Source organism: Haliaeetus leucocephalus, unplaced genomic scaffold (genome assembly GCF_000737465.1).
Source record: "Haliaeetus leucocephalus isolate CR32 unplaced genomic scaffold, Haliaeetus_leucocephalus-4.0 Scaffold616, whole genome shotgun sequence".
In the NCBI taxonomy this organism is placed as follows: domain Eukaryota; kingdom Metazoa; phylum Chordata; class Aves; order Accipitriformes; family Accipitridae; genus Haliaeetus; species Haliaeetus leucocephalus.
In genome coordinates, this window is record NW_010973052.1 from 516,068 (window position 1) to 532,479 (window position 16,412).

Genomic DNA, 16,412 nt, shown 5'->3' on the forward strand with positions numbered 1-16,412 from the left:
AAATGCACAGTGAAAGTATATTAAGGAGGGACTGTAGCTTATAGAAAAGTCCAAATTTGCAAGATTATGGCCTTGTCTTTACATGTCATTCTTTCCTTCCCTGGTTTGTATTTTCTGACCTATATCTTCTCCATAAAGAGATTTGGAATTTTAAAATTGTCATTTCAAGATTTTATTGGATCACTGTTATATGGCAATGCAATAATAACTTCCAGCATTTGTGTAATCAGTTCAACTGTAGTCAGTCCTGCTTCCAGGGAGATTTTGCTATATATATATATATGTAAAAAATACTTTTCTGTCTCTTTTGAAGGGGGGGGGGGGAGTGGTGCTAGGAGTTCAGTCTTTTAAATTTTATAGTTTTTGATCAAGGGATATATTAACATTACCTCCTTCAGTATTTTTTCTTCTTTTCTGGCTATGTCACTTTCTGGCATCTGTCTCCTAACCTATCTTCGTTTGTGAACACAAGAATAATGCATTTAAAAGGACACTGTCAAGGTACTTTATAATTTTCCAGCTCTGCTTTATTGTGTGTTGTTTATGACTGTTCCTTCCTAGCTTGAAATAAAATCTTTCCCCATGGTGATTACCTGTTCTTTTTGTAGTTCACACAAAAAAATTGGTTGTTGAAGTTCATCTCATGAGGCTGATGGAATATTTTATTTAATAAAAGATAAATTAATTTTATTGAGTGAGAAACATAGTGAATGGCATGGGTTTGCAAAATAATGTAAAGGAGAAAGAAGATCAAATTTCATGCCTGCTAACCTTGACAGTGTTCCTTTAACAGTATCTTCTTTTTACATTTGTCTAGTTTTCTTAATGTTATCTGTATTTGAGACCTTACCATCACATCCTCAGCTGCATCCTCTTATTCTATGTTTCTGTAAAAGCTGACTCTAAGGACAGCAAAATTCTGACTGATATTGAAACAAGTATAGCAAAGATATGAATACCAGTAACTTATCTGTTTTCTCCTCCCTTTTCCAGACCACAGATAGTTATATGTTTCAGCTGAGCTCCGTGACACTTGCTTCAATTCTTTCCAATGAATTTTTGTCAGATACAGATACTGTCTTCATCTAAAATAAAAAAAAGTATTTTTCTGCAGCTGCCAACTAAGTGAACAAGCTTTTTACTATTAATACAGGCACTCTAAAAAAGAAAGTAAATAATTGCTAAAAGTTCAGCCTTCTGTGAGTTTGTATGGAACTTCTAGGTTTTTTAAGTGTTGCACTAAACCATTTTAAAGTTGTTCTTAGTCATGACAAAGTTGAGGACATTTCTATTAAAGGAGTCAGGAAGGAAACTAAGACACTACAGAACTATAAACATAACCTCTTGAGGCCTCATCACTTTTTTAAAAAAAGAAAATAAGTTGGGAAAACTGCACAATAACTGTGCTAAACTGAGTATCATGTCAGCCAGGAAACAGAATTCTTTAGTCATAATTCACTTCTGGTGATAATTTAATGCTTTTAGTAAGTGTCAAAATCTCATTTTCTTTGTTGCCTCATAAAGATGACTATCATGTAAGAAATTCAACAACTATAATAGATTTTTCTCTTGATTACCTATAATAGACATAGGTGCCCCAAAATAATTACAGAATCATTTCAAAACACTGAGTTAAAAATATGGTGAAACTGATAGGGTATCGCTCTGAAAATAGCAAATAAATAGAAACTTTTAAAGGTGAATGTCAGCATGGTGTCATAGTATACAACTTTATCCAAATATTTGTTCCTCTGTGTTACTGAAATATATCTTTCTCTGTGTTACTGTTCTTTTTATGCATTTTTGTTTTGGAAGAAGGCAATGCAATATCCTTGTGTTTCATAACCTCTGTTGCAGCTGGGGAGGATAATGCGTGGACCATTTATGAAGTTTGTAGCCCATGCAGCCTCTTTCACCATTTTTCTTGGTCTGCTTGTCATGAATGCAGCTGACAGATTTGATGGCACCAAACTCCGACCTAATGAAACAACAGGCAATGTAAAACAGCTATTTAGGATGAAAACATCCTGTTTCTCATGGATGGAGATGCTCATTATTTCTTGGGTAATAGGTAAAGATTAATTTTTGCTTAACTTTGCCTTGCTATTAATTCAGTGAAGCTGGACCCAATTTAATCCTTTGCTCTTAATGTTATGTGTAAAAATTGCAACAAAGGGAGTTTATTCAACTGGCTGCGTTCCCACATTGGCCTCATGTTTCTTACTGTATGTCAGCAGGATTCACATGTGCCTAGTTAATCCCAAACATTCAGGTTAAGGACTTAGGTGAAATCTACATCATCTGAATATCAGTTAATTCAGTTTTATGAATATCAAAGGGGAAAGTGTATGCCAGTTTTCTGGGGTTTTTTGAGTCAGGCTGTGTCAGCTCCCAAGGGGAAAGATTTCCACATCATGGGCCAAGGTTTTTTTCTGTCCAATTGTTTCTTTCTGCTAAGATTCTCTTATTTTGCAAGTATGCCTGCAGAATTAATAGTGTATAGCTGAATGTATTATTGACAAAATAGAAGAATAATATAGACCCCTGAACATTCAGTGGTAGATTTTTCCATCCCAACATAGGGATGAAATGAATACTATGAATAGTACTCTGAGCTGACCTGTTCAATTTGGTGATGCAATACTATTCAGCATCAGAACTTGAGCCCAAGTTGTCTGATTCTTATTTACAAATCTAATAGTTATTCCAATAGGGGTTAGGTGCCCAAATATTTTAAAGATTTGCGTTCTGGTTGTTAGTTAAGGGAGTAGTATGGGAGAGTTAAATTCAAGCGAAGTAAAATCTGTTTCCATTCAAGAGCTTATGCATTTAAAATATTTTGCTTTTATGAGGTCTTTGTGATTGAAATTGGAGCCATTTGTACACCAGCTGATTCTTATAGCTTTAAAAGACATGGACAATCTTTATTTATTTCATCTTAAAGCTGTTTATAAATTAATATATTGTGCATTACAGGAATAATATAGCACTTAGATTTTCAAATAGTCTATAAATATCAATGTTTTCATCTGATAACAAAGGAGTAAATAGTAATTTCCCAATTTGAAGTTCTAGTTTGCTAATTTAATCTATTTTTATTTATTTTAGTGTCATGCATAAGACGGTTTATGAAAAATTGATTCAGTAGCATTGAGTTTAATTACTGTAGTTAACGTTATGGTTGTCCTTATCTGAAAATGATGAAAGTTCCTTCAGACAATGTGATAAGTGCAGACAATGTGATAAGTGCAAAAAACAGTGCCATTACTCCAATACAGTTTTTTGTTAACTCTCTTTAGAATCCTAGAAATGTAGTTCATGATTAAATAAATTTTATCTTGAAAAGGAGAAGGATTTGCTCAATAAAAAGCGTGCCATAACTAATAATGTACTCCTAAATTTTATTATTAAGGGAGAATAATTAGGAATCAAACAGATACCTTTTCCCTATTGAAGAAGCATTAGGTCTGATTCTTACTTTCATGCTCATTTGTTACATATATTTGCAATTTCAGTAACAGAGGCTGTACCCAGTGTACTCTGCAAATAAGAAAATATGAGTTCTGCTATTAGTTCTACCACTGCTATATGATCATGCCAGAGCATTTCTGCTCTTTCCATTTCTTCCTGTGTCTGTAATAGATGGTAATACTCACATCCCATTCTTTTCTTTGAAAGCTGTTGTAGTTGCACAGGAAAAAGCACTATGAAAGATTATTATTACTACTCTCATGAGAAAGAAGTACTGGAATGTATATGAATTGGCAGGTTCAAGGATTTTAGTTTGTGTTCAAACTTCCACTGACCAAAATTGTTTTGAGTTTGACTGCAAACAAGAGCGTATCCTATACATAATAAAATATCAAATAAAACAAACTTGAAGGTAAAAGAACACACTGTTTTCTCTGTTCTGTCTTATACAGGCATGATATGGTCTGAATGTAAAGAAATTTGGTCTCAAGGTCCAAAGGAATACCTTTTTGAGTTATGGAATATGCTTGATTTTGGTATGTTAGCAATTTTTGCAGCATCGTTCATAGCAAGGTTTATGGCATTTTGGCATGCATCCAGAGCCCAGAACTTCGTTGATGCAAATATGAAAGATCTGACAAGTCCAACATTGGAGCCCAACATAAAATACTACACCTTGGGTGAGTTCATTGAACATGATTAAGATTTACCTCTTGGGCCAAGATGAATTGGTTTTCTGTTAATAAGTCTCCAATACTTTAGTTCCTCAATGTACTGCTTAAGAAATTCCCACCCCTTCTTCTCTTTGTCATCCCCACTCTTTGATCACAGTTCCCTTGGCTATGCTCATGCATCTTTTGGGGGACTGTTCTAGACATCAGGCACTGAAATGATTGAAGATCGAAATAACCTCACTGTCAGCCCACCCTTTTTGAAGATTATTTTAATCCAGGTCATTTCATCTGTTCACTTAAACAATGCTATCATGCAAACACTTGTGTTGGCGCAACTGTGAACATGACGTACGTGATGCAGGGGCAGAACTAAGCAATGACATGCAGGAACTTCTTAAACCTGCTTTGCCAACATAATCAATATATCTTTTATATATTCTTTGCTCAGAGACTCTGTTATATTATTTTAATATTTCTCAATCCACTCTCTTTACCAGTGAGAGAGAAAAATGTTAATAAACTTGCTTCGCATATATGAGAAGTGAGTAGAAGCTATTTTGCCCAAATAAGAAAAAATTAAACTCTGTTTACTTGTGTTCACTCTCAACACCACCACATCTCTTTTCCCTTTATTAGATATTTTTCTCTAGATACTGAATTACATCAGTTTCTATCTCTATTCCATGCCTCAAATACTATTTCTGATAAGGCTGCATTTCTTCATTACCCAGGCTGTAGAAAAAGCAGAGCTATTAGTATATATATTCTGAAACCCATTAAATTGTACTCCTATAAATTTTATTGGAAAGTTACAAATTTCACATAAGTTATAAAAGCAGCTAGTTAAATATTAATTTGGTTTTCAGTTAACATCCACTTGAAGAATTTGCAAACAGGGACTGTTGTTTATGTTCACAGTTTCTGGGTATGACAAGCACAAGTCTTATAACTCATTTATGCTGTATAATACTGTATCATCTAGCAAGGCAGTTTCCATTGACATCAGTCATGAGTTGTGACTTTGTTATGCACTTAAGCAGAGTTTAGCCATTTTTAGTGTGTGCATGTACACAGAAGTCTGCTTGGAGAACATCTATGTATGGTAGTGCTAACATGGATAATATTAATAGTGAATATGTAATGCCACAGGTTTAATCAAAGGCTAGCAAACATAACTTGGTGGACACCAAGTTGTACATGAGCCAGCAATGGGCCCTTGCTGCAAAGGCGGCCAGTGGTGTCCTGGGCTGCATTAGGCAAAGCGTTGCCAGCAGGTGGAGGGAGGTGATCCTTCCCCTCTGCTCAGCCCTGGCGAGGCCGCAGCTGGAGTGCTGTGACCAGTTCTGGGCTCCTCAGTACCACGGAGACATGGATGTACTGGAGAGAAGGGCCTGTGAAGGGCCACAAAGACGATGAAGGGACTCGAGCATCTCTTCTATAAGGAAAGGCTGAAAGAGCTGGGACTGTTCAGCCTGGGGAAGAGAAGGCTCAGGGAAGATCTTATCAATGTCTCTAAATACCTGGAGGGAGGGTGCAAAGAGGACAGAGCCAGGCTGTTTTCAGTGGTGCCCAGTGACAGGACCAGAGGCAGTGGACACAAACTGAAACACAGGAGGTTCCCTCTGAGCATCAGGAAACACTTTTTTACTGTGACGATGACCGAGCACTGGCACAGGTAGCCCAGGGAGGTGGTGGAATCTCCATCCTTGAAGATATTCACATGCCATCTGGACATCATCCTGGGCAACCAGCTCTATGTGGCTCTGCTTGAGTAGGGGTGTTGGACTAGATAACCTCGAGACGTCCCTTCCCACCTCAAACTTTCTGTGACAATACAGCTTGTCTGGAAACCTAAAAGACATCTGGCTACTAGCCCATACTGAAATATCTGCCATCTTTGATTTTAGTTATCCATGAAATCTGAGGTAGAGCTAACATAGGTATGTCAGCTTTTGTGAAAACGTGCAGTCTTTTGCCATGCATTTTCTCATTTGAATATAGTGTGTAGTAGGCTTTACAGTGAAGAGCTCTATAAACAGAAGAATATGCACATACCTGCGAGAAACACACAGCAGCTAACAAGGCAATGAATATGTGCTATCTGAGCCTTGTTATGCCTAAAACCAGAGTCATTCATTACTTTGTCATGGTACATGAATACTAGCATCACAGTAAGTTCCTTGAAGAATATAATTTTCTGATGTATGTAAGGATGTTTTGAATAATGCTCAGCGTCACTGGGTACAGATGTATTATAAAGGTGTACAAACAACTGACCTTTATTAAATGGTTATTTGTTAGTTAATAGCTCAAATTAGTATTTTTCCAAATGCCAGCGATTGCCTTCATTGCAGTATAAATTATTTGTTTCATTTTCTGGCTTTACAGTAGTGTAAATACAGATAACAATGCTCTCCTGGGATGTAGGTAACTCATCCCAGGTTAAGCTCTTCTCTTTGCCTGAAGCACAATAGTGAATTGAATTTAAGCCCCCCACATCATCAGAGAATGCCTTAATCTCCACCAGGGAAGTATTCTGAAAGGTATTGATTTGGTTTTCTTATTCTGACACTTTTCTGTAAATATTTCTTTAAGGACAGGTTTGAACCTGAATGTTCTCCTCTGCAGTTGAATGTGTTCCCTGTCAAACAGCAGTGTCACATTTACTCGTTGATCAAAAGGACGTTCAAGTAATTCACACAAGTGGATTAGCTTCAACAGAACAGATTGATAGAAATGATGATAGAAAAGGTGATGGAAATGGGTGTTCGGTGTATGCCAGGAAAGGGCCATTACCATTCCACTATTAGGAAAAAGATGGAGTAAATAGAAAAAGTAGAGAAACATTATTGGTCCCACAGTTTTGGAGTTGTGGATGGCATTTAATGATTGCGGATCCCCACATCAAAACCGTTCATTTTGGGTAGCTCAAACAAATCACATTTCTGATTTAATTTATTCAGTTTTCATCACCTGACACTGTAAGATGAATTTTATTTAAATTCTCTAATAGTTTGGGATTCAACTCCCAAAAAGTTACCTCAGTGATCTTACAGCTCACCTTTGTAATCAATGGAGATCTAATCAATACAGTTAGTGGAGCTGTGAAATGGTTTTAGGCTACCTGGCTCAATTCAGTTGGCTAAACAGAAGTGACTAGTGCTGTTTGAGTTGCCTGGGGTTTCTTCCCTCACCTCCAGCTGCTGTTCCAAAAAGACCTCCCATAGATCTGTACAGATATCTTGAAATACTGACAGAAATTCTCATCTTTTCTTTCTAGCCAGAATAAACTGGGATCCGTCCGACCCGCAGATCATATCTGAAGGCCTGTATGCAATTGCGGTAGTATTAAGTTTCTCCAGAATAGCCTACATCTTACCAGCTAATGAAAGCTTTGGACCACTGCAGATATCACTTGGCAGAACTGTGAAAGACATCTTCAAGTTCATGGTGATATTTATCATGGTGTTTGTGGCTTTCATGATAGGCATGTTTAATCTCTATTCCTACTATCTGGGGGCAAAACAAAATGAAGCATTCACAACGTAAGTACAACTGATTAAACTGTAATGATTGTAGGCTATTTTTATGGAAAGTTGGTTGCTTGCATTATATGTATTAAGTTTACTAGTGTTTTTTTATAAGGTTTGCATCTCTGAAATTCCTTCTTCTTAGATTAAGTAGTAATTTTCTCTCTTGTTCTGGTGCTTAAAGGATATATTTTAAATCAGAGGATGAGCTCTTGATCCCAACAATACTATGATAAATCAGGAAAGACAGGCTGGGAAGGTGAAATATAGTTGTCCTTTATGCAACAGAGCAGCCAAAATGCCTGTACCTCTGCCTAGGGATAGATGATGAGCCAGCAAGAGCTAATAGGTCAGGATTAGAGGGCAGACCAACATTAATGATATTGTAGTGGATGTCTGCTCTGGAATGCCTGATCGGGAAGACGAAGTAGATGAGGCTTTCTTCAGACAACTGGAAGAAGCCTCACATTTGCAGGCCCTGGTCCTCATGGGGATTTTTAAACACCCTGATATCTGCTGGAGGGACAATACAGCAGGGCACAAGCAATCCAGGAGGTGTCCGGAGGGCACTGACAGTAACTTCCTGACACAGGTGATCGAGGAGATGATGCGGAGAGAAGCTTTGTGACACCTGACTTTTAAAAACAAGGAAGAACCGGTTGGGTATGTGAAGGTTGGGAGCAGCCTTGGCTGACCACAAGACGGTGGAGTTCAGGTTCCTGAGAAGAGAGAACAAGGCAAATAGCAAGACCACAACCCCGGACTTCAGGAGAGCAGACTTCAGGCTAGGGAGGGAAGAATCTCATGGGATAAGGCCCTGAAGAGAAGGGCAGTCCAGGGAAGCTGATGGATTTTCAGAATTGCCTTTTCATCACCCACGATTGGTCCAACTCAATGGGCAGGATATCAAGCAAAGGTGTCAGGAAGCCTATATGGATGAACAAGAGTGACTGATAGGCCAGCTGGTTGTGATGCCACTCAGAAGGACCTTGACAGGCTGGAGAAATGGGCTGACAGGAACCTCATGAAGTTCGACACAGGGAAATGTCACGTCCTGCCCCTGAGGAGGAAGACCCTCAGGCACCAGGACAGACTGGGACTGACCAGCTGGAAAGCAGCTTGGCAGAAAAGGACCTGGGGGCCCTGATGGGCACCAAGTTGACCATGAGCCAACAATGTGCCTTGGTGGCAAAGCAGACCAACAGCCTCCTGGGCTGCATTAGGCTGGGGAGGCTTATAAAAAACCAGAAGTACCTCAGACCCCTTACACAGCCCTGTACATATGTCAGATGACCTGGCAGTGCAATCTGGAATAGCACTCCATGCACAGGGCTTGTTCCCAGGGTTGTTTGGGGGTTTTGGGACATAGGCTGGGTCAGACGCTAGGCCTGCAGGACAGCATCCTGCCTGCGAGGGCAGGCAGCACGCAGCGTAGCAGCTCCCTGCAGCATGTGGGAGCAAGGCCAGTTCCTCCATCAGGTGCCACTGTCATCTGCAATTGAAGTGGGCTAGTCACTACAGTGTAATACGCATTACAAAATACTTGTAATTTAATTCAGACAACTCTGTATATTCTTAATAGTAAAAAAAAAATAAAATCTAATCCCTCTTTTAAGCTCTGGCTCACCATAGTTTCCAATGGCAATAACCTATTCCATCTTGAGAGGAAAAAAATATATTCTGCCCCCCCCCCTTTTTTTTTTGATTCTTTATTTCCTTGGCTGTTCTTTTTTTCTTCTCCTGCCATAAGGATAGAAATTCTGAATTTACTCTGTCTGTCAGGAGTTATTTGGTATACATTTGTCTTGCCTCTCATTTCTAGCTGTGATTTTAAGATAAATCACTTGAGTGGAAAGTCATTCTTTTCCATGCTCTGCAGCCCTTCCCACTTAATTTCTCGCTGTCATGATATTCAAGCTATATCTGTTACGAAGTATACTCAGCCAGGAAGCAAACTTGGCCAAGAGGGAAAAATTTGTTGCTACTTTTTAAGTATTATAAGTTCACACAATTGGTAAAGTACCTAAAACTACAACTCACAGATGGAATACTGATAAAATATTTATAAGCAGAGAAGTAAATTCACAACTAAAAAATACAAGTTTCTTTTAACTTTGTTTTTCATAACAATAATTCAATAAAATCCAAAATGTGCTTTGCAATACTACTGCATTTTTGGACATGGGGTACTGAGATCTCTTCATCAAAGTAAGAGAAAATTTTTTGCAGGTGGAAATAGATAGGAAAAGATTCCTCAGAGGTTTGGACTTATGTTTACGTATATATATAAACTGATTAAGAGGAAATACATGTATTTCAATCAACTGACCTAAAAAAAAAAAAAAAAATCAGTATCCCCACACCATGGCTTATTACCTTTACCCTGAATTTGTGGAATAGTGAAAACTCAACTGGAGGATTATGGCGTGTGAGAGTCATTTTTTGAAAAATGCTGATTTGCAGTCAGACATCCTGTCTTCTTCACAGTTTCAGAATGTTAGTCATATTAATGGTGAAATAATTCATACTAAATGAACTAATGGTGCAATTAAAATAAAGTATTTACAGGTTAATTTTTTTTGTTATTTACATTCACATTACCAGCAAGCATGTAGCATGTAGATTAAAGTAGTTAACAAGTGAATCATTGTAATATTCTTTTGAGGATGTATATATAATTCCTAAACTGAATCAGATGAATCAGTCCTAAATATTAGGAATCTCGTATTATGAAACAGCCTGTACCTATGAAATTAGATAGTCTGCTTGTTCTGCATAATATCACTATGGTAGAGTTCTACATTATGATAATGGAAAAATTTGTACACTGTATAAAAATGGTAACTGGCGATTTATACAATATGATTTTAAAGCTTTTCTTCAGTAACATATGCGTGTGTTCAATTTCTTCTTTTAGTGTTGAAGAAAGTTTCAAGACACTGTTCTGGGCTATATTTGGACTTTCAGAAGTTAAATCAGTTGTCATCAACTATAAACACAAATTTATTGAAAATATTGGTTATGTCCTTTATGGAGTCTATAATGTTACCATGGTCATTGTCTTACTGAACATGCTTATCGCAATGATCAACAGTTCATTCCAGGAAATTGAGGTAAAAATTCCATTTATGGTGAAATATGACATTTACTGTTATAGCTAATTGTCTAAATCTCCTGGAAAATTTCCTTGGTAACCTCTTATTTAAGAAAAATAACACATAGGCTTTTGGAATATATTAGGAGAAAATACTAATTTCACTGTACATTTTTATTATAAAATACCTGGAAATTACCCAGCTGCATGTGCTTGCAATAGTAAGAACTAGACTGGACTAAGAAACTGGTGTTGAACTCTGTTGTGTTCCTGAAGAGGATGGGCTACATTGTGTGACTTTGTGAATCTTTCATTTGCCTCTTTTGTAGTTATTATTTGAGTAGTGTGCCTCTTGCTGCAAGGATGTTCTCATTCCTATGCCTTGACCTTGCAAACAAGTCTATGGCATGCTGTTTTCTCCTTTTATTTAAGCAACCTTTGCTCTAGTCCTCTGCAGTGAACAAAACTTTACTTGACAAAGTATTCAGCAGGGCTACTGAAAATCAGCATGAACTTTTGCATGCCATGGAAGACAAAGGGCTAAATCATTATCATTGTTTAGGAAAAAAGGAAGCAGATCTCCAGGAGCTAGGCCATCTCAGCCTTTCCCAGGTGATGCCCTTGCCACAGAGCAGCAGACTCAGGTTTGACACTGCTCTGGTTCCAGGTTCTGGTTTGGGGCTTTAGCGTTGTCCAGTGTGAGCAAGAGCAACACACATTCTTTAGGGAGGTTCAGATTCTTCTGACTCAGGAGGCCACAGAACAAACTATCAAGTTCAGAGCAATAAAAAACAGGCTATTATCCAAAAATATGGTGACTGGGTACAAACAGCTTCTAAAAACAGCTACAGCAATATTCAGTCCTCTCTGCAGAAAACCCTCTTGAACTTTACAGGGAGGAATAAAGTGAGTGTTTTGGCTACTGTAAATGCTAAACATAAACCATGGTGATGACAGCATACCTGATTTAATCATATATTCCAGTGAGTGGAAGCAATTAGGCAAGAATCATCTCATCTTTTTTTAACTTCATGTTTAAAGTAATAATTTTAATTTAAAATTCTGATACTATGTCTTCTTCACAAAAAAGATAATAGACTAATTGCTACAGAAGAGGCCAATAAGATAAGAAATCAAAGCTGTCAGTTTCATTGAGAGATTTACTTTTTTTTTATATTAACATAGGATTTTTCCACTTTATTTACTGAGCATGACAGTGTTCCAAGCAAGCAGCTACTCAGTCAAGCCCTAGCAGATGAATTTGAGTGTTGCCATGAAGCTTTAACTTGGGCATTGTATTGTGTGCTTTTAAGTCAGAGCTTTTTTTCTTATCAGTGTGTTTACAAAGAGCACCAAACAGAGGACTGTCTTTGTGATGCAGTATTGGAGACTATTAGCACTCAGTCTGGAGTAACCAATGTTTAAATCAAATCCACTTTGTTCTTCTGTAATTGCATTATTTTAAATGGATTAATAAGAACAGTTCCATTCATTGAAATTTGGTTTTCACAAATTATAAACAAGTTCTTGATGTGTTTGAAATTAACTTCCGCCATTTACATTCAAAACAGACATAAAGTTTAGCTAGAGCATCTTTAATAGTCAGGGTGGTATTAACAATGTATTAACAGACGTGTTTCTGTTTTACAGGATGATGCTGATGTAGAATGGAAATTTGCAAGGGCTAAACTTTGGTTTTCATACTTTGAAGAAGGGAGAACTCTTCCAGTACCCTTCAACTTAGTGCCAAGCCCCAAATCTTTGTTGTATCTCCTACTCAGAATCAAAAAATGTATTTCTAAACCATTTCTGTGCCAAAAGAAAAGCTTTCAGGAAGACGCAGAGATGAACAAGGTAATTTTATGATGTGTATACTGACTGCTAATTTTAAAAGATAAAAACAATTTTAACTTAATTTTTGTTGTTGGCCTGTTTTTCTCCAGAATTTCGCAACATACTTAGTCCATACTGAAGTCAGTCACTATGTACACGCTGAAATTCTTACTTATTTTTTGAATATAAATATTGGTCTACATTTGTAATCAGTTAAATCAAAAAATACCATTGTAAATTTACAGTTCTTCTTGCTTCTTATCACAGAATCAGAGAATAATTCAGGCCAGGAGGGACTTCAGGAGGTCTCTGGTCCAACCTCCTGCTCACAGCAGGGTCAACTCTGAGGTCAGGCGAGGTTGCTCAGGGCTTCATCCAGTCAGGTCTTGAAAACCTCCAAGTATGAAGACTGTACAGCCTCTCTGGGCAGCATATGCCACCGCTTGCCTGTCCATCATGGGGAAAAAGTTGCTTCTTCTGCCTCTCGTTTGAATTTGTCCATTGTCTCTCATCCTCCTGTCCTGCAGCACTGTGAAGAGCCCAGCTCCATCTCCTCAGTGACCTCCCTGTATGCACTGGGGGCTGCTGTTAGGTATGCCTGAAGCCACCTCTGCTTCAGGCTGAACAAGCCCAAATTCCCCGTGTCTCTTCACAGGGCAAGTGCTCCAGCCCCAAACATCTTGGTGATCCTCTGCTGAACTTGCTGCAGATTTTTAACGTCTTTTTCATTGTCTGCTAAGTCATTTTCTGCAGAGCTGCTCCCCAGCCAGCCAGTCCCCAGACTGTGTTGTCGAAAGAGTTATTCCTTCCCATTTGTCCGTATTGAAATTCACAGGGTTCCTGTCAGCCCTATCCTCCTGGATGGCATCCCTGCCCTCAAGCGTATCAGCTGCCCTCACCAGGTTTGGCTTTGTCTGACAGGATTGTGCCTCAACACCTCCTCTGACACCTGGTCTTTATCAAAGATGTTTAAAAGGGCAAGTCCCAGGACAAGACCCCTATACTACCTTCTAAGCACAACCATCCAGCCAGGATTTTGCCCATCTAGTTGTCCACCCATCCAGACAGTAACATCCTAATGTGGATACAAGAATATTCTAGGATACAGTGTTAAAACCCTTGCTAAAGTCAAGGTAGAGGACATCTCCAGTTCTCCCCTCCTCTGCAAATCCAATCATTTTATCTCAGAAAACCATCCAGATGGTCAGACAGGTTTTACTTTTCATAAATCCACACTTACTTTTCCCAATCACAGTCTTCTCTTCCATGTGCCCACAAATGTGCTCCAAGAGGACTCAATCCATTATTTTGCCAGTTACTGAAGGGAAGTTGAGTGGCCTGTGGTTGCCCAGATCATCATTTTGACGTTTTTGAAGATGGGTTTGACCTTTGTCTTTCTCCAACCTTTGGGGACCTCTCCCAATCTCCATGATCTTTCAAAGATGATAGCATATTTGCAGGGACTTAATCTGCTCTCTCAGCACCCATGGATGCATCCCATTGGCTCCAAAGGACTTGCCTGGGTCAAATTCTTTCAAGTAACCCCTGACTTGACCCTCCATAGCTGGTCGTTCTCCTTCTCCTCAAATCCCTTCACTAAGCACAGAGGCCTGAGAGATTGTTGGCAAAGCCTGAGACAAAGAAGGCATCAAGTCCCTCAGCATTACCTGAGTCTGGTGTCATTGAATCCCCTGCCCCACTGAGCAACAGGCCCACATTTTCTTTGTTCAGCCTTATACTGCTATTGTAGCAGGAGTAGCTGTTCTTCCTGCCCTTGCAAATGTCAACTTAAGGTGAGCTTTGGCTTTTCTAACATCACCCTCACATGCCTGGGCAGATTCTCCCTTTGTAACCTGTTGTCATGGTTTAACCCCAGCCAGCAACTACATCATGCAGCTGCTTGCTCACTTCACCCCCACCCAGTGGGAAGAGAATCAGAATAAAAAAAGTAAAACTTGTGGGTTGAGATAAGAACAGTTTAATAAAGCAGAAGGGAAGAAACTAATAATGATAATAATGACAATAATAGTAATAAAAGATTTGGAATATACAAGTGATGCACAGTGCAATTGTTCACCACTCACTGACTGATGCCCAGTTATTTCCAGAGCAGCACTCTGGAAAAAATAACTCCCCCGCCCCACTCCCCTCAGTTTATATACTAGACGTGACGTCACATGGTATGGAATATCCCTTTGGCCAGTTTGGGTCAGCTGCCCTGCCTGTGTCCCCTCCCAGCTTCTTGTCCCCTCCTGCCTTCTTGCCGGCTGGGCATTAGAAGCTGAAAAATCCTTGACTTAGTCTAAACACTACTTAGCAACAGCTGAAAACATCAGTGTGTTATCAACATTCTTCTAATACTGAACCCAAAACATAACACTATACCTACCAGCTACAAGGAAGACAATTAACTCTATCCCAGACGAAACCAGGCCACCTGTGTCTGCTTCCACTAAGAATGCAGCCTGCTTTTTTTGTAAAGTATTCTGTTATCTGTTTTATTTACACAAGTGCAGTGAAAAGCACTTGAGTTGATTCATTCCTGTATCTCATGGGCTTATTTAAGGAGTTTGTAGTCAGTCTGTTTTTCCTGCAGTGTCTTGGTGTAAATCAAATTAATTGCTTTAGGAGAACATGGAGCATAGCATATAGTGTTAGGTGGTATTGGAAGTGTAAAGACTAGAAGTATCGTAACACATTAGGGAAGAAGAGCTTTGCAAGACAACTTGTCAGACATAGTGAATAGAAAGGTGAGCATATGGTAACATTCACACAAAAGAAGAAATTACAGGTTTGTCATGGTGGCAGAAACAAATGTGTCAGCATCTTTGTTAAAACAGGCAGTAGTCCGAGCAGAGGCCTGCTCAAGGTTAGGAATTCTTGAGTCTGTAGTCAAGAGTCATTAGTCATTAGTCTGGATGCCAGTAAAGTATTTACATGCATCTGTCAGCTCTCTGTCACCAATGTGAGAAGCGCTTTTTCCATCACAGTTATCAGTTGAAGAGTAAAAGAGAAAAGAAACTGGTTACAATCCTAGAAGGAAAAAATGGAGCTATAGGGAAAGATACTGTGCCTCTGACAAGCCTCTGCCTCTGGTTAAGTTCATAGTAGTCTAACTACTATGGACCAGTCTAACAAACACAGATACTACAAACACTGTCACCAAAGTCAACATTGTTATTAATTTTAGATGTCTCGTGTGTGCTACTGGTAATTTTTCTAGCATTTCACAGATCTCACTTCATTTTATTTGGGAAATCTAATCCTAATGTATTTAAGACCCAACAGAGGTGATACTGCATTTGCTCAAGTTTTTAATGACTCTGGCATTTGCAAAACTTTTCACCAAGCTGCTTGATGCAAATCGATTTCACAACTTCCATGAGTGATAAAGTCATCACTGAAAAAACATGACTTTAAGGAGATGCATATAAACTTCAAATTGAGTGATGGTGAGAAACAACAAATCAGAAGATATTTTTTTCTAATTCACTTAATTTGTGGCTCTGAAAAGCACGTAAGTTAGAAGCTTATTTTTAATGACTTTTTAAAGTGAAATTTATGTTCCCATAAAACAGGTACTCTTAAAAATCCCATTCTTACACCCTAAGGAAAGAAGCTGGATTTTTATCATTCCTTTCCAAAATTATATTCAAATCTAGCAATTCAGATGGCTAGAAAGGTGCAAAGTGTAATAATTACCAATTCTAGATAGAGCAGTGACAGTTGTGTCTGCTTTTACAGCAGTCCCTCTGAAAGAGCTGTAAAGATGCAACCATCGATCATCAGATTTTTTTCCTAACCCTGAAT

General features: G+C 38.5%; 1 protein-coding gene across 1 annotated transcript in view; it reads left to right on the forward strand.

Moving 5' to 3' along the window:
• Positions 1–16,412, forward strand: part of TRPC6 (transient receptor potential cation channel, subfamily C, member 6) — a 40,144-nt gene that overhangs the window by 14,388 nt on the left and 9,344 nt on the right. The window contains exons 4-8 of the mRNA XM_010578199.1: positions 1,858–2,071; positions 3,924–4,151; positions 7,426–7,690; positions 10,593–10,788; positions 12,420–12,623. Coding sequence (XP_010576501.1) covers positions 1,858–2,071; positions 3,924–4,151; positions 7,426–7,690; positions 10,593–10,788; positions 12,420–12,623 — 1,107 coding nt within the window. The remainder of the gene's footprint in view (positions 1–1,857; positions 2,072–3,923; positions 4,152–7,425; positions 7,691–10,592; positions 10,789–12,419; positions 12,624–16,412) is intronic.